The 26699-nt window shown below is 39.0% G+C and overlaps 1 protein-coding gene across 1 annotated transcript in view; it reads right to left on the bottom strand.

The window, feature by feature from the left end:
• Positions 1–26699, bottom strand: part of b4galnt4b (beta-1,4-N-acetyl-galactosaminyl transferase 4b) — a 121416-nt gene that overhangs the window by 47098 nt on the left and 47619 nt on the right. Inside the window, exon 4 of the mRNA XM_084108491.1 lies at positions 2561–2659. Coding sequence (XP_083964617.1) covers positions 2561–2659 — 99 coding nt within the window. The remainder of the gene's footprint in view (positions 1–2560; positions 2660–26699) is intronic.

Raw genomic sequence — 26699 nt, 5'->3', positions numbered from 1 at the left:
AAAACATTTTAAAACTGATAATCAATCTGTCAATATGCCACTACCCTTAAAGGCAAAAGAGTGACAGTAAACTGTAAATGAACTATAAATGTATAAATATAATGTTGGTCCAAGCAATTTTAAAGAAACAGTGTAGTTTTAAACCAAAAGGTCAAGGTTTGGCATAATGATCCAGTTCCTCACCTGCTGGTACTGTAAATGTCATAACTATCCCATATGGGGCAAAAAGCATCTTTCTCCAGCTCAACACTGAGTAAATGGGAATGGGAACGCTAACAGATACCTTTCTCCAGTTGCTAGAGACCTCTTTGATTTTACCATCAATTGTAATATAACTATGTAGTGGCCTAATACCAATAATATATTTTTCTCCTCAGGAGGAAAATAATAATTATCATGTTTTGCCACGGAAAGCTGGATACGACAAAATGCTCACAGTTTGCAGAGTGCTAAATTGTATATTGGATACGCAGAAATGCTTTCAGTAAAAACAAATTGTCATAAACAGGAAAATTGGGCAATGCATTACCAACAACGTCATGCTCACGATTTAATGAAGAATTTATGAGTTGGTGGTGCAGCAGTGGTGGGATTTAGCAGGAAATGTGTGCACCTTTGCAAATCTTCATGTACTGAATTCTTCACCACCCTTTATCTTTCTGTAATTCTCCTGGTGGTGGCGGTGACAGGACAAGCATTACTCACCATGCAGGTGAGCTCACATTACAATGCCTTTCCCCTTCTGTCAGTCATTAGGTCTCTCTCCTCACAGCTACGTTTAAATTTAGCCTATATAATTGCATCTGATGTGAATGGTGGGATTGGCATCCCACCCACTCAGAGGCGGACAGGACACCACAGAAATCTAAGCAATCTTGGGCATGGTTACAGCTGTCATTGGCACAACTGGATTGCGACTCCACGGCGCATTCACACATGGCAAGTGTTCAGTCGAGGGAAAAGAAAGTATGCAATGTGGTCACAGGTGGTACGGTGGATTTAGCTCTGGGCATTATCAAGTGTACCATTTAAATTTTCACATGCTCAGAATAGATGAATAACTGTCACCCTGGTTTGTTTTGCGCAAAGGGAAACAATGAGATTGTGACAGCATCTATATAAAAACGAGCGATGTAATATAAATGCACCATAAATCATGAAAAAATGGGATTTGCTACCATAATCCCCCAGAGGTATGATAAAAAAAAAAATATTTAAATAGTCTCGTTGTGTATCAGTAATAGACTTGTCTGTACTTGTTAGAATAAGGTATGATATAAATACCTGTGAACCTTTTGTTGTCACACAAAATGAATAGCATTCATCTTCCCTTTATCTCTGAATTATAAGTAACTATAAAATACATTCTGCAGTGCACGATAAGAGCATCATATGCTGCGGCATATGGAGTGTGAATGAATGGCCTGAGATCTTTTGTCTCACTGTGCTTCAAGCCAAAGCCTTGATGATATATTTCCCAGTCTGGTTATTCCTACTGGCCATATAATGACATTCAATAACACAGAGGAAAGCACATAAATCAATGGATAAAAACAGAGGTTATCTCTGCACTGGGGTATTTTTTTTCTCTCTGCTGTGTATCATTGTGGATAAATATATGACAAACAATTGACACATATCCAATGAAATAGATGGCGGGAGAAAGGGGCAGCACAAGGACTCCTGTGTGACGTCTTTGCGCCATTGCTATTTCTGGCAATCAGTGTTCCCTAAATCACATGCCTCATAAGAGCTTTTGTGCTCTCGTAACTTCCTGGAGGGTTCGCCCGCAACTGTAACTTCAGTGTCGAACAAGGAGCTCATCTGTCACAGGCCCAAAGGAAGGGGGCCTTGGGGGCAGCGTGCGGTCAGAGACCCTCTTTGATCATGTCTCTTCATTATCACACATAGTGTCTGGTCTCCTTGCCTGCTATGTCGATGAGGTGGGGAGAGAAGATAAGGACTGTTGGCTTATCGATCGGAAATACTAGAGTCTGTTTCACAGTATTTAGAAAAAAAGCTACACAGCAGCAGCTGGCTACAATATTGAAGTTACTTTATGTACGGTATATAGACATGTTGCTTAAGGGTCATACCATGAGAAAAAATGCTATGAAAGCATGTTTAATAATACCTGAGACTTATATTACATCTTGTAAAAAGGGGCATAATAGATCCCCTTTAAAGCTTGATATTCAGGTGTTTGTGGGTGTCTAAATCATTTTTATATATAAAACAAGATAGCAGGGCTAAGCAGAACTGGCTGGTTCATCATCAATACAGCGCCTGTTGTTCTCTCGTCTTTTCGGCCACCTGTTCATGTAATTTTAGTATGATTCCTGGCGGGATGCAGAGCTATGGGAGGATGAGCCTCCCTAAGGAAATCACACACAATGAGAGCGAGAGAGCGAGAGCGTGAGAGAGATTCACAGCTATATTGCACACTGCCAGTGTGGTTTTGAGTATTATCCTACACATTATCATACACATTATGTAGGAATATGTCTTCTTTGTAGGAAACTAAAGTGTACGTTTCTAACACTATAAAAGGATGTTTTACCTCTGGTTTCCATGGCAACCTGAGGAACTTCTGGCCGAGGAGTCTGTGCATCTCAGCGTTGGCACGACTCTCCTGAGCAGATTCATTGAGCTCTTCCCCCTGAAACAGCAGGAACAAGGTGTGCTTAGTGACCTTACATAAAGAGATGGCTCATAGACATTTTCAAGCAACACTCAGCGCCTGTGCTATACTACTAATCATATAATGCCAAAATACAGTGTTTAGTGCAGCTTAAATCAAGAAATTAAAGATTGATTTGTTTTTTCCTCAATAAACCAACGAGACGACATTGAATTAGACTGATGTCCAATTGTGTATAGCTTTATTTGAAGGTACACTTTGCAAAATCTATACAATTTATGAGTGAGTGCATCATGAATCCATCTTCCAAACCGTGTTTTTGTCTTATCCTGAATCACTAAGGTAACGCCTATAATAAGTAGGGGTGTAACAATATAGCGTGTCACAATATATCGCAATACAAAAATACAACAATATGCATCATGGTGACAATATGTATTGTGTATAGTTCAACCAAAATAAAAAATGTGTGAGAAAAAAATTCAAGTTTTCAGAGTTTTAGTGTCAATCCTACATTAAACTGCTATATATAATGTTGAATATAATGTATAATAATGCAGTTGGGGAATATTTGTGGGTCTTGATAATGCCAAATGTCTTATGTTACCAGTAAAAAGTGGCCTACATTATTTTAAATATATCTAGTCAGTGACAGAGTGCAAGCATATTCGTTCAGTATCATGATATGTATCGAATCGTGACATAAGGGTATTGTTACACCCCTAATAATAAGTGTTTATATTCAGACTATTTTAGACCGTGTGGGACGACAACCACTGCAGAGTAGCCCAGTACCTGCGTGACTCGTCATATACATAAAAAAGTAGCTCCGGATACATGCAGTTTTGTTTATTAAATGCTAGAGCGCCAAAAGTTGCATAGTGTATTATTCACTAATAACGTGTCATTGGAAAATGTCAGTTTGGAGGACAATTTATTCAGTTTTAAAAGGTATTCATTTTTAATTAAAATGTGGACTTTTGCTCTGTTCTGATGTTCTGGAAATGTTCTGACTGCAAATCTAAAACTGTTTTAGTGCATGAAACTCTCATTAATATTATTTACAATTATTCATTTATCAGATGCTTTTATCCAAAGCAACATACAAATGAGGAACATCATAAGCATTGAAACTGGGCCGCAGAGGGAAAAATATATAATTGTAAAAAATGGTATGAATATTCTTTAAATATTCAACACTGTTTTACTGTTAAGGCCTGCTTAAATGACAAAACAGACAGATCTATGTTTCCTAAATGCAAAATTGTATACCACTTATACTACTCATCACAGTCAAAGGAAATATTACACATACATAGAAAAATGTTCTATAAATAAGACTTTTTACTCTACATTTCTTGCTGGTCTTGAGATTCAGAAGGGTATGTGCAGGTTTTCACTGCAATCCCACTCAGTCCTTCTAATCCTCCAAATTAGAACTGTGAATTAGTCCCTATCAAAACAATGACTGAGTGGAGCAGATGAAGAACTTCTCTTGAAGAAATGTTTCCATCCAAGTGAGAGCCACTACAAATCACATTTAAAATGACTGGAAGAGTTCCAGGACCCAATAACAAGCACACGTTTCCTTTAGAAGCCCTGCCTGTGAATGAAACTGCGATATTAAGTGCTGAGAGAAGGAAAAGCACTTAAGCTCCTGCTTTTGTCTGTGTCATGTTGAGTGGGTTGGGGTTAATGAATTGCACAACCAAAATTGCAAGTTCATTGATGACTATAAAAAAGTTTGATGAATTGAATTATTGGAATGGGAACACTTTGACACAGGTGTGTGTGTGTTCGTGCGTGTGCATACTAGTGTTACACTTTACAAACATAAAATGCAGTAAAGTGGAGATACAGGAGTAACGTTAATGGTAACATTTATTTGACAGTTCTCTATTAAAAACTCTCAGACTTCAGAGATTTGAACAGTAACAACAAAGCAATGTCCGATCCCACAATAGAAATCCAGGGAAAAGAGTCTGTATTCATCTGTATGCCGTGAACAAGATGGTACAGATCATGAACTCCTCTCACACTCCTCCATAGTCTGATGAACAATCAAAGAGGGAGACAGAGAAAGAGAATAAAAAAAAAAATCCTTTAGAAATCAGTTGTGCTGCTTAATATTTGTGTGGAAACTGTGATACATTTGATGATTCAAGGTGAACAATAGAATTTGTTTTTATTTTAACATTGTCTTTACCACCACTTTTGGTCAATTTAATGCATAATTAATTTGGTTATTTGACTACACTGGAGGTGCTGTATGTTTTTCATTCAGGAAAAAAAAAAAAACAACAACTCATGAGAGTCATTTATTCTGCAATAGGTCTTCAGTGGTCACACTGTCTGTTTTGTGCTGTATATAACAGTGCAGGAAACAGAGTTATTTTAAATCAGTATTCTGTCTGCATTGCCTTCAAGACAAATTAAAGTCACTTTCAACTAAACAAAATAACGAAGACAAGCCTAAAAGCTCATCTATCCCAATTAAGCTATGTGCCCCTGTCGTGCAGTCCAGAAGGCAGGCTTCATCCCGGCTAATGGTGTCCATGCAATCAGCCTCCCAGCTGTTCTGCAAGCCTAATGTTAACCAGTGCTGTCTAAGTGTTTGGTAGATCTGACCCAAACGTGAGACCGAGGGCAGGACTCATAAATAAGTGAGATCTGGATCTCCTCTCTGCTCTCTGACAAGACTGCAATGTTAACCAGATGGCTCCCACCAACACCCTGGAAGCAGAACCTAGGATTATCAGCAAGGTTAATTAATTCTTCTTATTTACATTAGTGGGGGAGAAGAGATGGGGCTTATTTATTGTGAGCATTGACAGACGATATAGGGTGGGGAGTTGGGGTAATATTTTGGTAACACTTTATATTACGACCCGCAAACAACTGCGTAAGTAAACCGAAATTATGGTGTACGTTTCTGTAATTATAGTGTACTTCCGTGTAGGTATAAGTGAACAATATGTTAAGTTTTGGGTAATAAAGGGGTAACAAGCAGATATACAACCTGCAAAGAACTTCGTAAGTAAATCGAAATTACAGTGTACGTTTCTGTAATTATAGTGTACCTCCGTGTAGGTATAAAGGAACAATATGTTAAGTTTTGGGTAATAAAGGGGTACAACCAGATATACAAGCAAATTATTTATAATGTAATTATTTTAAAACTAACAGGTACCTATTCTGTTAATATATTCCAGGCAAAAATTGTACGTCTGTTGTATATAAAAGTTTTTATCACATTTCTGGCAAAATATGTTCTTGTGCTTTGTCTCGTAATCGGTCCTCATTTATGTCCAAGAGACTCAATAATAATCTTATACATTATAATCCTTTAATTTTTCATATTATAAAAAGGGTTGTGTGCTGCTGCGCATCCATGTGTGATAAGCAAACGCGCATTGTCGTCCCGTACTATAATGCGCTCATTAAATAACAAAAACAATATTGCGCCATTGACTTTAGACTTTAGATCACGTTTTAGTTGGTCAATGGCGTAGTCTATTTTAGTTGCCTCAAAATAGCAACGCGCCAACAATGTGCCTGAACACACCTCATTTTCAGACCAGAATGCCCATGGGCGCAAAATTGGGCGCAAATGCATTTGCTGTTTAAACAACATGGCGCTAAACGTGAAAATGATCATTGCGCCGGGTTGAAACTAGCAAAAGACACTTGCGTCCGGGTGTATGATAGGGCCGTCACTGTTTATGTGATACCTAAAAGATTATTGGTGTACTAGTGCAACCTTTTTTGATATTCTACTAACTACATTTCTGTACTTGTGATTACAGGTGACAATAGCATCAGATGGGGAACAGTTTTCTGTTCCTACTTATACCCCAGGGACAACTATGCAGTCCTAGGCCAAGGACTTGCAGCAATTTGTGGCCTCCTGTCCCCAACTTCGGAAGAAAATTGAGGACATGAAAAAAGAAAATAAGCTGCTACCTTTAAAAAATAAGTTTCGGCATTGTTTTTTTTGTTTTTGTTTTTACAATTTGTTTAAACCAATTGTTTGTTTTCTCTGTTCAACTGTTGGCGATTATTGTTATTTATACACTTTGTGATTTCAAGATTATTTCTGTTCTGTTTACAGTTTGTACAGTGTTGATGTCATTTCAACATTGTGATTGTTTATTGTTAAACTTGTTTTAATAAATGTTTTTGGTTTAATTGTGCTACTGTTCTTTTACAAGTACTAATTTAGAAATTTGTTGATAATGCTAATGGTGAAGCTAGGTTTGTCTGTTTCAGCATACTGGTTTAATGTTGTATTTACCCTGTAACTACACAGAACAAGGGGGTAACAAGCGCCACTTTAATTTACAGCCCGCAGGAGTTACAATTACCCTGTAACTACACAGAACAAGGGGGTAACAAGCGTCACTTTAATTTACAGCCCGCAGGAGTTACAATTACCCTGTAACTACACAGAACAAGGGGGTAACAAGCGCCACTTTAATTTACAGCCCGCAGGAGTTACACTTACCCTGTAACTACACAGTTGAAACGGGTAACAAACACTACTTACTATGTAACAATACGAAACAACACTATTTGCACAGTAATTACAGAGAAAGGTACTCTTATTAAGAAAAAAAAACAAAAAAAAACGTTTTAATTACACAGTATATTTGCTCTGACATTTAAGTGTCATTGCAATAGAATGTGATAAGGTAAGTAAGTACTACATGGTACGTTCTAAATTAAAATCATAGCAGAAACTAATTTTTTTGGCTTAACGTTAAGTAGTTTAGTAAGAAAAGCCAACAAATTCCATTTTTATCATACTGTGCTTACATACAGCCATATATATATATATAAGTTTAATTTACAACCCACAGATGTCAAAATTACCCTGTAACTACATTGCACAAGAAAATATTTTGCCAGAAATGTGATAAAAACTTTTATATACAACAGACGTACAATTTTTGCCTGGAATATATTAACAGAATAGGTACCTGTTAGTTTTAAAATAATTACATTATAAATAATTTGCTTGTATATCTGTTGTACCCCTTTATTACCCAAAACTTAACATATTGTTCCCTTATACCTACATGGAGGTACACTATAATTACAGAAACGTACACCGTAATTTCGGTTTACTTACAAAGTTATTTGCAGGTTGTATATCTGCTTGTTACCCCTTTATTACCCAAAACTTAACATATTGTCCCCTTAAACCTACATGGAAGTACACTATAATTACAGAAACGTACACCGTAATTTCGGTTTATTTACGCAGTTGTTTGCGGGTCGTAATATAAAGTGTTACCAATATTTTTTTTTATTTAATCATTTTGTGTGACAATACAGAATGGTACATTGATGACAAGGTAAACACTAAGATATTGTCCATTATTAATCTCTTCCATGATTCCCCCATTCCACAAATGGACAAGAAACAGCGAAGAGAAAAGGTAAAAAAAAAAAAAAAAAAAAAAATTCCTTCTAATATCTGACAAATATTATTCTTTGTCAGTTACCGGTGAGCAAGGTAGACTTTTAATGTAGTTCAAAATGGGATCCCAAGTCTTATGGAATAGCATTGGTTAGGTGTGCTCTGAATAGTATTTTACACTGTAGTAAACCATGGCAAATACTGTATGGTGTACCTGGTTCAAGATGTTATGTCATAGATCCTCTGAGACAGCAACTCCTAGGTCAAGCTTCCTGTAGGGTCGGCATTAATAGAGTTTATGAAATTATAATATGACAGAGATTAGATGCTTATGGTTGAAATGAAAGCAAGAAAGTGATCAATGTGTGTTTCCAGGGACAAAGTGAGAGAACTGCTTCTGTATAAAATTTCTAATTTGGAAGAACCAAAATCAGTAATGATTGGGTAGGTTATACTTTTTAGATAATAAAGAGGCGGCAAATATTCCCTCTTCATAGAGGTCATTAAGCACATCTGCAATAGTACTGTATTACAATAATGACAAATCACCTAATAATGGAATTGACAAAAACAACACCACTAAAATGCCCAGATGCATTATCATTATTGCTCATTTTGATGAAAAATTAGCTTAACCCATGTGCAACCTTTTGGATATTTTTGTCTTTGTAAAAATTCTTCATTTTTTTAAATCATTTTGCCTGTGTTAATGCCAACTGCACACATTTTGGCACAGGAAAGTATTTTTATTGGAATTTTACTATTTCACCCCCATTTCCTTTAATAAAACTATTTTGCACTAGGTACACAAAATAGTTCCACTCAGGACCTTGGGGACAAACATGTCCCCACTGAAACCAATTAAAACTGCAATTTTTAATCCTAGGGCCATTTAACTATAAAATAATGCAATCTTTGTTAACAGGCTTTCATTATGTTGGCAAGGCTTCAAAATTTAAATGTTTACTGTTTTTTACCAGATGGTGCCATTTTCTCAGGTTTGGTCTATAGTTCTCTGCTTATGCATATTATAGAGCAAATTTGATAAATTATGCAGCTATAACTGTCTGAGTGTTGGTATGGATGTCAGAGTGTGGTTTGTATGTGTGTAATAAAAAATAAATAAAAGTGTGTGAGCTTGTAATATTTGAGAAAGCCACTGTGTGCACCGGTGGAGCTTTGCTGGCATCTAAAAATGTTGTACTGCGCCCAAACAAAATCTGATTTTGAAGCTCATTTATTGAGATATCAACCTCAAATTTGGAACACAACTTCTTTAGATTTATGGCTTTGATTTTCTAATAGTTTTAGAGTTCAACATGTTTCATAAAATATATATTTTATATAAAACAGATTTTTTTTACTTTTCTAAACTTTTTTTTACTTCAACAATAATCTGCCAAAGTTCTTCTTTAAAATGAGACCAAACTTAAGTCTGTGCTCCCAAGCTTAAACTTTATGACAGTTTTTTGACACGGACATTTTTGTCCTCTATGGACCTATGTGTAACTTTTTTTAATTGACGCACAGGAGTTAATCTTGAGAAGGCCATCAGATGACTAAAGGTAAGGGTCTGAAATGGATGGGGGAAAAGTAATTGTTGGATATAGGCATGTGAATAGAGCCTCTATGTAAACCATAATGTTTCCTAAATTGAGCCCAGATTTTGAGGAAACTAGTGACTACAGGATTGTTTGAGACCATGCTTAGAACCAAAGGAAGTTGAGAACAAGCAAGAGAGTAAAGAGTATGCTTCGACATAGTTTCTGTATGCACCCATTGTGGACAGTTGTCAGAGACTTGCTTTAAAAGAGTCATTATAAAGCTTGCCTAAGTTATATAGGAACTAGAAGGGAAGCAAAAGTTTTTTTTAAATTGAATGGTAAAGCCGTCAGGGCCTGGAGACTGTCCCGACTGCATGGATTTAATCGCCACCTGTATACTGTAGCTGTATTAACCATTCTGGAAGGTTAAAGAGGAGGGATGGCGCTGAACTGGTAGGAAGCATTCTGGATCCAATTAGAGGAGAGGAACTGACAAAACATTCAGAACAAAAGATAAAAGGAAAAAAACAAACAAAAATTAAAGGAAAGTTGTGGACCTTGAATTCTATTCACACAACTTTATCTTGTAGCTTTGCTCTGCACTCAGCCAAAGGCAAGGGATTTCAGAGCGTTGCAACAAACGTCTTAACCGTCACCTTTCCCTAAGTGTTTATTCTAAGCATTTCCCGATAGTTTCTGGCAAAAGACAGCAATGGAGAAGCAATTGCTATCTCCCACAATAAACCAAATATAATGGCCACTGACTTTAAACAAGTTTAATATTTAGCCTACTGAACTATACAGCTAATATTTGAGTTATGGAGATTATGAAAGGCGGATGACACAATCTGACGGACGACACAAGATCGTTGTAAGATTCAGTCCAGAGAGAGTCCAGCTATGACACGGTGCCTGCTCAAAATCCTGCTGCGCCACTCACATATGTTTTCCATTAAATTACATTATATTAGTCCAACTCGTTGTTATTGTATTGTACTCACACATCAATGCAACTTCACTGATTTTTTTTTTACAGCCTTGAACTTGAGCACAACAGTACAGAATGACGCTTTCGGTCGTTTTCCTAGACGCGACGTGGCTCGACGCCTAGTCCTGTCTGCCAACCGGCTTTACAGTAGGCTACTGGAAACAAGAAATCTAAACCAAAATGGACCATGGACAAAAAATGCTTCATTTTTTAAAGATGGGGAACAAAAATCTACGCCTGCCGCTATAATCAGGCTCTCTTGCGCACAAGATGAAAGACTGGCATGAGATCATTAATTCAAGTGCACAGTGGAAGTGATGAAAAAATCTAAAAGCTTTGATGTTTATTCGATTTTATTTTTGACAATACACACTGTTTGACGTCATACTTTCAACAGGCTTATTTTGATTGCTAAAACAACTCGGTACTTCCTCCTCCATTAATTAACATGAAATCATCCATTGCGTTTGAGTTCAGCAGATGACTTAAGGGACCTGTTTTGATCTCTTATTTTTTTTAAGGACTAAATGGTTAATAAGGACTTTGTTGCACGGCATAACAGAACTTAAGGGAACTCTCAAGTAATTAAGGGAAAATACTTAATGACAGCCTATGGGTACCCTTAACCTTAAAACTAAGGGTTTTCTTAACTTAAAGGCCCCCTGAAATCAAAATGTAAGTTTTTTTTTTTTAGCTTAGTATGAATATGTTAGCTTTAAAGTTATGAATAAGCTGGTGTGTTCCAAAACAATGCCAAAATTCGCATTTAGGAGATATAAGCATTCAAAACTTACAGTCTCTCACTTCCGCTAAAATGAATCACAGATTTTTATGACATTGCCACGGACTTCAGCTTCTCAACACATCTTCTGTCCAATCAAATGCTCTCTAGAATCTATAGCATCCCGCCCCCTATGCTATAAATACCACCTGGCCAAAGCATGTCACGGAGCAATTAGGGTTGGAGATGTGAATTTGGTTGCTCAAACACACTGTACGTTGGTTAAGAATGAAATGGCTAGAATTTATTCACACCTGATTCATACTGAATCCCACGTATCATCAGCACTCTGATTCGCTTCCATGGTGCTGTCAAGTACGACTTGAAGTCTGTGAGGTAAACTAAACGCTATTGGCTATTTTAAAATTCGGAGGAACCATTCAAAATGTCCCGTCTTAGCTTCCTGTTTCAGTGGAAATTACGTCATACAAGCATCATACAAACCTGTGCATTCCAAGACACTTCAGTGGGCCTTTAAAGGCTTTCATGCAACCGGGCCCAGAACCTGTTCGTCTATCACATTGACACTCGATTTGAGTGAAGCAATCTTGTGTGTGTGATCCGACAACGTGGTCGGCCATGTTAAGCTTAGTACGGTGGAGTCCTTTTTCGGTTCTTTTTTGTTCTGCTTAGCCAACTTAGAAGTCATGTTTAGCTGAAATAATATATACAGAAGTTATAATACTCATGACATTTTTTTTTCCTTCTTGAGATTAAATAGTTGAGTAAATGGGCTTAAGATGTATGGTTAAACTAAAAGGCATGTGAGCGAGGGGCAAACACGTCTACTCCATTAGCCCTCTTTATCGGAAGCCTCCATCATAATTTTTTTTCTGACTGGGGACTGTACACATAGAGATGTTCATCCGCAAGAGACGATGGCTTTCAATTTGTGTTTTCCCTGCCATTAATCAGAGGACATAGAAGCAGACAAATCAACAGTGGGAGCATGAATAGCCCTGCTACAAAAGGGTCTACACATGAGGATAATAGGAAGAGGATAAATACTCACATTACAGAAACTAAAAAGAAAGATGGACATATAATTGGGAATCTCTTTGAAAGCCCCTTCCTAATGTTCTGGAGGTAAACTTTGTCCTACTTGTTGTGACAATTTTTGACAAACATTTTTTTAACAAAGCTGAGCAGACATAGAAAAACTAAAGAAAACACAAGATGACAACGAGTCTGTCTGTAACGAGCAAACGACAAATAGTTCAGTCATTTTATGAAAAAAGGTTGAACAAATTGCAACAGAAGCAAACTCAACTGATTTTGTATCCTCAATATGTCCTGAGTAAGGAAAAAAAAAAGTCCCGAAGAATCCCATTAGGGGAAAGTTTCGAAAAAGACCCAAATATAGCCTATTCATTCTTTTTCTCACGTGAATAGGGTAAACATTTTAACCTTTAGATATCACCATGAAAATTACTGAGTTGATTACTTACATCAAGACAAACAAAAAATGTATTACAAGTTTTTTTGAAATTGCTTGTTAACATGGACAAACGGTGCATAATCTAATTATGTATGTGCTAATTTGCATAAATACCACAACAGATCTAAACATTGTGTCTAGCCAGGTGAAAATGTCTTGTTGAATCTTGTTGACATATAACAGTAAAATACTTATTGTTAAGGTCTGAATGGAACCCATTTAGGCTACCCATGAGCATTAATACATAGAGGCAGGAAGAAGTACTTTAGAAACCAGCCTTTATTAATTATTATTGCAGAGATGGGGTTTGGGGCTGCGTCCGTGAGACTGTTTCTGGGGATTTACTTTTTATTTTACTTACCTTTTGTTTTCTGCATTCTCCTTACCATTGTCTCCTGTTCTTCCCTCAGACTCGTCCCCCAGAAACAGTCCCACAGACCCAGCCCCAAACCCCATCTCTTAAAAATTAATAAAGGCTGGTTTCTAAAGTACTTATTCCTGCCTCTATGTATTAATGCTCATGGGTAGCCTAAATGGGTTCCATTCAGACCTTAACATTAAGTATTTTACTGTTATATGTCAACAAGATTCAACAAGACATTTTCACCTGGCTATACCCAATGTTTAGATCTGTTGTGGTATTTATGCAAATTAGCACATATGTAATTAGATTATGCACCGTTTGTCCATGTTAACAAACAATTTCAAAAAACTTGTAATACATTTTTTGTTTGTCTTGATGTAAGTAATCAACTCAGTAGAGCCCGACCGATATATCGGCGGGCCGATATTAGGCATTTTCCAAACTATCGGTATCGGCATTTATAACGCCCGATAAATGAATATTTAAAAAATAAAATAAAAGCGGACGAAACACCCTGCAACCATGTTATGAGTGTTGGCGCTGCATAGTTTGTCCACCAGAGCGCACTCTACAAGGAAGACTGCTAACATCAATGAGCTTGGAAATCACAACAAAATAAAGTAATGATTACTGTATTTATAACTATATCTGTAGTTCCAGTCCCTGCATTGTAAAACGTAAGTTAGGCACGTGAAAATTTAGGCATAGAGAAAAAGTATCAAACATAGCAGCTAGCCTGTGCATAAAAGTTAGCTTTTCTTTTACACGTGTGTGAAATCCAAGTGGTAGCATAATGCACTAACACGGTAGCATAATGAGGGTCCCAACATGCAAACCGAAGCATTGAGAACTTTGTAAGTGTACAGACAGTTTAATAAGAAGATACTTTATAAAGACAGTACATTAACCGACAACTAATCGAGTCACGAACGCCGTGCTAAGTGAGCTTGTTGATAGGAATTACGTTTGTGAAATCTAACGTAGCACGGCGTTCGTGACTCGACTAGTCGAGACTGTTTTCCTAGATGATGCCTGTAAACGCGTAATGTACTGTCTTTATAAAGTATCTTCTTATTAAACTGTCTGTACACTTACAAAGTTCTCAATGCTTCGGTTTGCATGTAGGGACCCTCATTATGCTACCGTGTTAGTGTGAGGCTATTTTGAGCCTTGTTAGTGGTATTAACTAGCGATTTACTTTTACTTACTCTGTGCCCCATATACTAGCGTTATAAGCTAACGTTAATCTGTTTTTAGAGATAAAACTCTTTACATTCGATTTTCATGAAAACGCATTCCCAGGGAACGATCGACTCGGTAACCATGTGTTAATTACCTCACATAATGTATTTAGTGCATCACTAAGTAGTAGATTTTAGAAGGCAGGCAACAAATGATGATTGAAAATGGTTTGTTGTAGCTTGATGGAATAGATGGATAGAATTAGGAGTGACCTTTGTCTTGTTTAATAATAATACAAATGATGATGATAATAATAATATCATCATCATTGATTTTTTTTTAAATTATTACTGTCAATATTAATAATAATAGTAGATTTTTTTTGTTCAAAGGACTTTAAGTTTCATATCTTAAGTTTGTATTTTTAATATACATTATATTTATCAGAACTTTAATATATTCTGTTCTGTTGTGACAAAGTTAATTTAAAAAAAATATATATATTTTTAAACTGCATTATATTATTTTAGTAAGGCTGAGGACTCTTAAATAACTACAAATAACTAATGTTAGGGAAAATCTGTTCATGTTTTGTTACACGTTTCTGGATTTAAAAAAAATATATATATCGGCCGATATATCGGAATATCGGATTTTTAAATCACCAAATATTTGTATCGGTATCGGCCTTAAAAATCCTTTATCGGTCGGGCTCTACAACTCAGTAATTTTCATGGTGATATCTAAAGGTTAACATTTTTACCCTATTCACGTGAGAAAAAGAATGAATAGGCGTATGAATAGGCTATATTTGGGTCTTTTTCGAAACTTTCCCCTAATGGGATTCTTCAGGACTTTTTTTTCCTTACTCAGAACATATTGAGTATACAAAATCAGTTGAGTTTGCTTCTGTTGCAATTTGTTCAAGGTTGACCCCCATTTTGGCTTAAAATGACTGGACTAAAATTAGAGTATTTGTTAAAGGTAGATACACTACAGTTTAAAAGTTTAGGGTCTGTACTTTTTTTTTACAGCTGTAACGAGGACTCAGGCTGAGTGAGATCGGTAGTCCAAGTATGATAGGCACTTTCGAAAACATGCTTCATGAAGCTTCAAAACCTTTATGAATCTTTTCTTTCGAATCAGTGGATCGGAGCGTGTATTAAACTGCCAAACTCACGTGATTTCGGTAAACGAGACTTCGTTACATCATAACCGTTTCGAATGTAGGTGAACCCATGAATCATGTGTTTCTACGAGCTTTACCTGATCTCTGGTCAGTTTCATACATTTGTACACATTTTAATTAGACATTAGTATACTTAAAAGGAATAATAGTGATTATTAGTAATAATAGTAATCTCTTATTGGCCTGTTAGCTGAGCCATCCATCCATCCATGGAACAAACAAAACAAGCACTGAAAATTTTTAAAAGGAACATATTACACAGACACTTGATATTAAATCTAATTAGATGATTAGTTTGATATATTTTACTTTCAATAAAACATTTGCAATGGGTTTGTAAAAGGCATTTTTTATGCATGTTTGGCCTGAGTTTTTGTTGCATTTCCACTGTTCTGACCACTCGGTGTCATCTTGGAGGCGGGTGTCGGATTGTTTCGAAGCCTCAACACAATACGGCACATTTGCTCGCTCTGCCCACCACTAAATCCAAGGCAGAGTCAAACACAGGCAGAACAACACAGGGAAAATAACGCACAGAAATGTAGCTGGGGCAAACAAGACTTTGCAATGAGAGATCACACACACAATGAGAGATCACACACACAGGTGCTGTGTTTGAAATCACCCCCTATACCTCATTCACTGTTACCTACATTACTCCACTAATATAGTCCAATTAAAGGGGTTGATGAAAACGAGTGAGTGAATTCGGACACTGAGTGCGCCGAAAGGGCTGCCGCTTTTGCATAGTTTGTGCTTGCTGTTTAATAATAATCATTTGTAACTTGGTAAACTGGCAGCTCCAGTAGTAAGGAAAAGGTTTATCTTGAACCGTGACATGGAAACTAGCATATAAAATGTAATTAAACTATTAAATAACAAATTAAAAATAAATTTATACCTGTGTGATATACGCTGCAGCGCGGTTTGGAAAATGGATGGATGATTTGATTCAGCTGTCTGCGCCATCTCCTAGCGAGATGCAGGAATTCATCCAACGCTCGACTCACAGTGCATTATGGGCATTCTCTAGCCGTTGAGCATACACAAAGCCACTAGATGAAGACCATCTCTGGTATACATCGGTTGTACACTCATTAATGCGGTGCCTTGTGGGATTGAATGAGTGCACTCAATAACATCTACTATGGTTTCGGACACCACTACAAATGGCTATCCCCTCAAAGAGTGCCCTATTTAAGGGTATAGGGGCGATTTTGGACACAGCCAGGGTTTAAATAGTCTGAGTGATGAGGGACAGGTGTGCGGTAATCCGTCCAGGTATGTGGGCTCTTGGGAAATGTAGTCCAAACTGAATGCTAGCACTCAGGCGAGTGAGACCTCCGGTGACCGATTGAGGAATCTTTACCGGTGTTTGTGACAGCAGCAAAAAAGTTTTTAAATATGATAATAATAAGAAATGTTTCTTGATCACCAAAACAGCATTTTATATAATGCATATAATGATTTCTGAAGGATCATGTGACACTGCAGAAAATATATTACATATTAAAATATATTAAAATAGAAAACTTTTATTTTAAATTGTAATTATATTTCACAATATTGCATATAATAAATTCAGTCTTGGTGAGCATAAGATATGTCTATCAGAAACATTTTAAAAAACTATAGCTAAACTTTTGAATGATGGTGTATATACTGTGCAGTTACTGTGTGTCACGGTGACACAACCATCTATTAGCCCATCGTCACCAGATCTGCACGCTCCGCCCACTTGTTCACTCTCCCTGGACTACTGATTCAACGCACCTGTACCTCCTCATCAACCTGCACTTTATATACCACACACAACCTGCACACCATTGTCTGGTCTCATCTAACCATGTACAGACTCATCTCCTGCTACAACTCCTGTTACCACTCTCTGACCACCTGCGATCATCATATTCCACCCAGTTAAGTCATAGTGCAACTTCTTGAACTTCACATTCACCCTTCCATCAACCAGTGTTTGTTCCCTGCATCCTATTAATAAACCTTGTTTATATGATCGCCTGTCTGTTCTTTTCCGATGTGTGACAGAAGACCAGACCACCAACGATGCAGAGTTCAACAAACCCCAATGTTGATCGTTCCAGCGATCACTTTTTGGATCTCATTCAAGCAGTTCACCAGTCACTTCCTCCATCTGCACCGCTGCTTCACCTGCTGCCTCTGCTGGTCCCATGGCCCGACTAGCGACATTCACTGGTGTGGTGGAGGACTGCAACGGGTTCATTCTTCAGTGTTCATTATATATTTGTCATATCTTTTCTATCTGGTCCTGTGCTTCAGTGGGCGAAATCCCTGTGGCAATCCAATGTGCAGATCACCTCTTCGCTCACCACCTTCATTGACCACTTCAAGGAAGTTCAGCCAAACTGCCTTTGAGTTCTCCATCCATGATCAGCTTTTCAACCTGCATCAAGGAAAGCTGTCATTAAGAGCAATTGCACGCTTCAGTTCCGCACTCTGGTCGCCTCATATGGTTGGGGTGAGATCGCCCTTCTGACAGCTTTTCGCCAAGGACTCAACATTGATATTTGCCAACTCATGGTTGTGTATGATGACTCAATGGGGTTGGAGAACTTAATTCAGAAGGCCATCCATTTCTGTCTCCATACGATTATCAGCCTGCGCTCCATCACAACCTGTCTTGTATCCTCCGCCCACCTCACCATCTGTCGCCCTTCCAGCACCTGAACTCATGCAGGTCGACATGTATTATCTCACTCATGCGGAGCGTCAAAGAAGAACACTCAATCAGCTGTGCCTGTATTGTGGGGGAGACATCCTCACCACCTGTCCAGTTTGACCACCACGCCCAGCGGTGAGTACTCTTCAACTTCCTTACAAAATTGCTTGACTAACCCTTACTACTGTACATATAACTCCTCTTCTCTGTCTTCCAGCGCAAGCCCTCATTGACTCTGGCTCAGCGGGGAACTTCGTCTCCCAACTTCTCCAGAAACTCAGCATTGCTCCCAGGGATTAACCATCCAAGAAGAGCCGCTGGGCTGTGGTCGCATAAACCACTTCTCCCCCACCATGACTCTCCGCATTGGCTGCCTGCATGAAGAGAAGATCACGTTCATGGTGCTGGAAGGTTCCACTGCTGAAATCATCCTGGGATGCCCCTGGATGTCTCAACATCATCCACAAGTTAACTGGAACACTGGTGAAATCCTAAAGTGGAGTGATTCCTGTCATGCCAACTGTCTGTTGTCCACACTATCTACCACTCCCGTCCAGCCCTGGTCTGATTCTGAACAACTTGAAGTTCCAGTGTGTTCCACCACCATCGAAAGTCTCAAGACAGAGTGTAAGATCGAGATTCCAGCTGAATACGGGGCGTTCCAGGATGTGTTCAGTAAGAAACTGGCAACTCAACTACCACCTCACCAGCCATGGGACTGCGCCATTGACCTGCTACCTGGGGCCACTCTACCCAAAGGCAGAGTGTACCAATTGTCCATCCTGGAGCAGAATGCCATTGAGGAGTACATCAGGGAGGCATTACAAAAACGCTCCATCCGTCCATCTACATCCCCTGCCGCTTCCAGCTTTTTCTTCTTGGCCAAGAAGGACGGAGGCTTGTGGCCGTGCATCGGTTTCCATCATCTGAACTCCCATACAGTTAAATACAGCTATCCCCTTTCTCTGGTCCCAGCAGCCCTGGAACAACTATGCAGAGCTCGTGTCTTCTCGAAGCTAGACCTGAGCAGTGCATATAACATTATCCGCATTCGTCGAGGTGACGAATGGAAGACGGCCTTCGTGACACCATCGGGGCACTACGAATACCGGGTTATGCTGTATGGCCTGTCAAACTCTCCTGCAGTGTTCCAAGGTTATATGAATAAAGTCTTCCATGAGTTCCTCCGTTTCGTCATAGTCTACATAGACGACATCTTAATCTACTCAAGAAACCTGGCAGAACATCATTACCACGTCAAGCAGGTTCTCCAAAGTTACGTGACCATCACCTGAAGCTTGAAGTGCGAGTTCCACCGCCCATCAATCCAGTTCTTAGGGTATGCCATCAACCAACATGGCATCCAGATGGACCAGAGGAAGGTGGAAACCATCCAGAACTGGCCCCAACCCTGCAGTGTAAAGGAACTTCATTGTTTTCTCTGATTTGCTAACTTATACCGACGCTTCATCCACAACTACAGTCCGATCAGCTCACCCCTCACCTCATTGATCAAGGGCTGGCCCAAGTCTCTGTCCTGGAACCCATCTGCCATCAAGGCCATTAAATCCCTCAAGAAAGCCTTCCAGTCCGCTCTGATCCTTGTTCACCCTGATCCAGATCTCCAACATGCCACGGAGACTCCTTGAAGGGAAGCTGGTTCCACTCCCAATTCCTCATCCATGGTCTCACCTGGGGATAGACTTTGACCGACCTGTCTCCATCCGACCACCATACTTATGTGCTTGTCATTGTTGACTGTTTATCAAAGGCTTGCAAGTTGATCCCTCTGAAGGGCCTGCCTACTGCATTCGAGGCCACTGAGAAGCTCTTCCAGAATGTGTTCCGTCATTTCGGCCTGCTCGAGGACACTGTATCAGACCGAGGCCCTCAATTCATATCTTAGGTATGACAAGCCTTCAAACTCCTAGGAGTCTGTCAGCCTCTCATCGGGGTATCACCCCCAAACTAATGGCCAGACTGAGCGGAAGATCCAAGAGATTGGGAGGTACCTGCGGTCATACTGCTACCAGAACCAAGACAGCTGGAGGCGATACCTTCCCTGGGCAGAATACGCCCAAAATTCCCTCAGACAAGCCACAACCAGACTCACCCCGTTCCAGTGCATCCTCGGTTATCAGCCTCCGTTATTCCCCTGGTCAGGCAAGCCATCGGGGTTTCCAGCTATCAACCATTGGTTCCAGCAGAGCGAGAGGGTGTGGGACTTAACACGCGTGCATCTCCAACGGGCAGTGCGAAGACACAAGAGACATGCTGACACCTGCAGAACCGTGACCCTGCAGTACCAGCCTGGCCAGAAGGTATGGCTCTCGACAAGGGACATCTGTCTCCGCCTGCCCTGCCGTAAGCTGAGTCCCCATTACGTAGGTCCATTTACGGTGCAGAGGCAGCTCAATGAGGTCACATACAGGCTGAACTTACCACCCACCTACAAAATCTTACCATTTCATGTGTCACTCCTCAAACCCTTCACTGAACCTCTGTCTTCTCCCCTCACATGATCTGGTGGCGATGAGGTACCTCCTCCTAAATTGGCTGACGAAGAGGTCATCTACCAGGTCTGTGCCATCGATTCGTGGCGACGGGATAACAAGTTGGAGTACCTCATTGACTGGGAAGGCTATGGGCCAGAAGAAGGATACTGGGTTGCTCGCGATGATGTACTAGATCCATCCCTTCTCACCCAATTCCATTCAGAACACCCAAATCGTCCAGCACCCAGAAGTAGACCCCGTCGTCGCACATTCCGGACGTCAGGAGCCGCCCGTTGAGGAGGAGGTACTGTCACAGTGACACAACCATCTATCAGCCCATCGTCACCAGATCACCACGCTCCGTCTACTTGTTCACTCTCCCCGGACTACTGATTCAACACACTTGCACCTCCTCATCAACCTGCACTATATATACCACACACAACCTGCACACCATTGTCTGGTCTTGTCTAACCATGTACAGACTCATCTCTTGCTACAACTCCCATTACCAGCCTGAGACTTACTTGCCTGACTACCCGTCTTCGGATGCCCGTCTTCTGTCCTCTGATCCTGAGCCATTCTTCAACCACCTGCACCTGTGATCATCATATTCCACCCAGCTAAGTCACAGTGCAACTGCTTAAACTTCACATTCACCCTTCCATCGACTAGTGTTTGTTCCCTGCATCCTATTAATAAACCTTGTTTATACGATCACCTGTCTGTTCTCTTCCGTTGTGTGACACCGTGTGTGCATAATAATAATAATAATAATAATAATAATAATAATAATAATAATAATAATAATAATAATAATAATAATAATAATAATAATAATAATAATAATAATAATAATAATAATAATAATAATAATAATAATAATAATAATAATAATAATAATAAACCTGATGATCTTTTTCATGACAGCTAAAAACAATTAAGCCATCACATCTACATACTGCATTTAAAATGATTTCATAAACTTTGGGATAAACTTTTAATTTAATTTTTAATAAAGTGTTAATTCAAAACAAATCAAATAGTTTCACACTTCCAAAAAGAAAATCTAAAACATGTTTGTTCAGCAAGTGTAAAGCAAAATAGGGGTTTAGAAATGCGGGTCTATAAATAAACAGGCATGGCTGCTTTGCTCAGTCATAGTGGTGTACAGAGAGTCTGTTCTGATCTTTTAAAGTTATTCCATCTTTCATTTGAACTCTCCTGAAGCCTGGAGGCTTTCACCCTACTCGGCATGCCAATGGATTGATCTGTCCCCAGAGCACAGATCACTAAAGAGGGACTGTAGGATGAGGATGAAAACCTCTCACCCTAAAATAATTTGCATCCTGATAACTATCAATGTACTGTTAAAGGTGCACTATGTAATTTTTCAATACATCACCAATCCTTCTTCAGTTTTTGTCTTATACTGATTCACTATGGTAAGTGTATTCTAAGGGTTTATATTTTAGACCAGTCGGGATGTCACGTATAGGTACCTGTAGTAATTGCACGATGGAGTAAACAAACAGTTTTTTAACCGCAACACACAGGAAATTGACAGGAAAACAGAATGGTACAACCACATAAACTAAAATGACATGGAACAATGAACAGAGGAAACTAATCTCTGTTTTCACAGACAAGGCTTAAAGGTGCCTTATGTAAAAATTGAGGTAAAAATATCCAAAAAATGAGCTACATGCATCAAAAGAATGAGAAGAAATAAGGGCGATGATGTCATTAAAAAAATGTCAAGTTATAGTGCTGCAGAGATATCAACCTCAATTAGCATTAGCATTAATAGCCACGGCCCGACAGGTGTCGTAATACCAGTTTCGGCCATGGGAGGCGGTATGCCGGCAACATAACCACCAGCCAAACATGCAATACACGAATAACTCGCACGGCTTGTGGGCGTACTTGAACCTGATGTCAATCGTGTGGAAAGTAGCCTACTGCCCACTACTACATTCAAATAAAATATGATAAAAAAGGAACAGAACCAGAGTAAACATTGGCACTGCTTTCCATCGCTGGAGACAACTAATGGACATGAAAAAAATGAGGTTTGACTTCGAACTTGCAACATTTCGTTTGGATTGGTAAGTAAGATGCTGTTAGTATTTCGTTAGAAGTTTGTTTTATATGTTTGTGTAGATTTTCGGGAAGTTATAACATAGAAATGTATCGAAGGCTGTTCGATAAACGTATATAACGTTCATAAATACAGTATTGTAATATAGTACACATAGCACAATCTCTATTGCTCTTTTTTTCTTGCCAACTACGTGACCTATATTATGTATATTAAATGGCTTTCCTGAGGTAAATCTGACATAATTGTTCTCCAGCTGTGTTATTGACCTCTTCACGATGATAAAAAACACTGATTGGTCGATATTATGTATGAGGAATACATTTTGGTAAGTTGTAGCCTAACGTTACTGTATCTTTCAGTGTTCGTGATTTTTTTACTATTAGCTAGTAGAGATGATCGGTTCACATGCGCTAGGGATCTGTCGTGTAACATTTACAAGCGCCAAAACGGTATTTAATTGACAGAATCTGAGAGCTGAGATTTTTTTATATCATAACTAACCTGCTCTGTCTAGTCTGTCGGTCTCCGTGTCCTCTTTGCTTCGCGATTTTTCTGTGCGTGAGAAAATTGATGTGTGGGGTGAGAGCGTGTGAAAAGTGTTTGCGTGTCTCACGGTTAATGCGTGAGAGTTGGAAGCTCTGGTTACGTTGGCGCTAGCTTGGTCAACATCAGCGAATGCTGTCTGTCAAATTAATGTAATTCAAACTAACAATAAAAATGTAATATGAACAAAACGAATATGAACATATTCACTGGTAAAGGTGAAGGGGAGTAGCTTGAAGATATTCATACTCTAGAGTAGACCAACTCACTTTCTGGAGGTATACTGCCCCCATCTGGTATGGAATGTGGAGTATGAATTTATTTATTTTTACATAAGGCACCTTTAAGCTAGTCCCAGACTAAAACTAATGTCTGAGCTGTTTTGACCAAAAGCAACTTGCATTTCTTAAAATGTCACTGCCATTGTTTTGTCTCATGATGCACACCAGTAATGTTTATTTTTTATTTTTTGTAAGGCACATTTATAAAAGTTACTTAAATGTCTAAATTGAACTATGGTCTAATCCTAATCCTTTTATGAACTATCCTCTAATCTCTTTTGTCTGTGAAACCAGGGGCCTATACCATGAAGCCGGTTTAAGTGGTTAGCCAGGTATGTTTCAGTTTAGTTTGCGTGAATTCAGGATTTTAGGCACTATGAAAGTGGCTTGTTTTTTAGTGGTGTTCATTGTAACTTACGCTCCATCGCTAACTTGCTCAAAGTGACACATGTCTGACGCAATAAAATCACTTCCAAGTTTTCTTGCTCCAAATTATAGGTCACTACAGAACATAGTGTAGCCGGTGAGGTGGCAATTAGTGGAGGGCGTGGCCAATTATGTAGAGGGTATTTAAGCAGGCACCTCTAGGGAGGCCTAGAGAGGAAGTCCAATCTGTTGTGTGGAATTGTGCTGTTTGGTAGCCTTTCCTTTGGTGTTGGTGCACAGACGTGGTCTGGTTGAGAAGGTAGGCCAAGCAAATGTTGGCACTTTTGTTTTATATTTACAAAGCTTTTTCCACTAAATTAGATGTTTTTAATGCAGACACAAACATTGTGCGGTCCGGTGACAGGTCCATGTTGGTTTGTGCATGAACGGTTTGGTGAGCAGGTAGGCTAAATAAATAGTGATTGCTTTGTTTCATATTTATGAAGACTTTTACTTAATTAGGGAATTGTTTTTAATATAGACGCCAAACAGTGAGGATTTGTAGGCCGTTGGTTACGCCCGGTTCTATCTTGGAAGTTAGTCCAGGATTAGTGGCTGTGTTGCAGGTAATTTGAGGTTTTTTATACAGTGCTTGAATGTGTCTTGATTTTATTTTCTACTGAGATTAAATAAATACGTTTTGTGGTTATCTTTTTGTGTATTGCTGATTTGTATTGCTAATCATGTTTTTGTTTTTTTGTATTAGGTTTAGTTGATCGCTGTTCCTCTTGAGCTTGTTTTGGTTTTGATTTCCCCATCTAGCCAGTACCGATATGTGCGCGCTGTATGCCTCCAGCGCAATGTGTATGGATGTTGTGACTCGTACTGGCTAGTGGGGTGTTTTCCTTTTTATTTTTTTTCTTGTTTGTATGTCACTTCCCAGCCTCGTGTTGCCAGCCAACTCTTGTACTCTCTGTACTATACTGATGCTTTAAAACACATTAACTATTTATTTGCATGAGATTTAAGTTTGTAGTGGAATTTCTTTCTTTGTGTTGGTTTGAGAATGGTTTCCTTTCATTTAATATGATTTTTGTTTGTGTCATTTACTTTGTTTATTTTGAGTTGTTTTGTGTGACAAAATTGGGACTGTATTGGGGTTCATAGGAGGTTGGCTGGTCATTAATATCCTTCGAGGGGGAATGAGTTTGTTTCTACAATGTATTTTCTTTTCTTTGATTTGACATATGTATTGTCCTATTGGTTTATTTGTCAATAAATCTGCTTATTTTTGTGAGTACATTGTAATTATTATTTTTGTTTTCCCCCCGTCTTAAAGGAACGAGCTCCCTTGGTAACATTGTAACAGATTTTGAAAGGGGTCATGAACTGCATTGTTTTACTGTTTTATAATGTTTCCTGGGGTGCACTTATAGGGCCCTATGGTACACCCGGTGCAATGCGGCGCCAGGTGCGATGAAAGTGTTTTTTGCTAGTTTCAGCCTGATGCAATTATCATTTTAATGTCCTACGCCATGCTGTTTAAATAGCAAATGCATTTGCACCCATTTGTGCGCCCATGGGCGTGCTGGTCAGAAAACGAGGTGTGTTCAGGCGCATTGTTGGTGCGTTGCTATTTTGAGGCAACTGAAATAGACTGCGCCATTGACCAACTGATACCTGGTCTAAAGTCAATGGCGCAGTATTTATTTTGTATTTAAAGGGTGCATTAGTAATATGAGCCTATAGGCGTGCACAATGCGCATACACTCTGCTTATTACACACACAGGGATGCGCAGCAGCACACAAACATGCCAAATATTAAAAATAAATGGATTACAATGTAAAAGATTAATATTGTGTACATAAAGATATGGTGGAATCTGGCTTGTCCTGTAGATGTTATGCTTGCGTGCTTTAACCTCGCACACAAGCAGATCCGTTTCCTCTCTGGAGAAGCATTCAGTCTTTCCGCTTGCAAATTCCGCCATGTAAATAGCGAATCCGCTATGGCGCGAGCGCAACTGGCTTTTGAAAATGAAAATGGGAGATGAGACTCTGATTGGTTTATTGCACGTTACGCCCAAAAACACACCCATTACTCATTAAGGGAATAGGGACGACCCTTTTAGACCATGACCATTTTTCCCGTCATTAAACTAGCAAAAGTGGATTTGGCCGTGCGTTTTAGACCATGCGCTTAGATCGTTAAAATAGGGCCCATAATGTTAGTATGATTTTTACATCAAAAGTTGTCATAATTTAGAAATAAAAGGCATTTTTCCTACCCTGATTTTAGCCCTCTGATTTGAACGCTATGTTTGAAGGGGCGTGTCTGATGTGAGACTTCAGTGTAAATGCCCACTGCTGTGATTGGTGATCTTTGCAAATGAAATAGCTAAGTATTACATGTAAAACTGTAACTTTAAGCACATTTTTACTATTACAGCTCTCAAGGTTAACTAATTGTGAAAAGTGTTGATTATAGCATCCCACATAGCAAACAGACTTGGCCCAAATGTGGCCTCATCATGGCACTGCTGGCGTGTTGCCGGCACTGGCATGCATCATGTCAGCCAACTGTGGGCCATGTGTGGCAATGATGGCAATGATGGCACTGCATGCATGACGGCAGACAACATTTGGGCCGATTGTGGATGGG

Source organism: Abramis brama (genome assembly GCF_963993115.1).
Source record: "Abramis brama genome assembly, chromosome: 3".
Classification (NCBI taxonomy): Eukaryota; Metazoa; Chordata; class Actinopteri; order Cypriniformes; family Leuciscidae; genus Abramis; species Abramis brama.
Note: the sequence above shows the minus strand (reverse complement) of the source record. Positions and strands in the feature narration are given on the sequence as shown.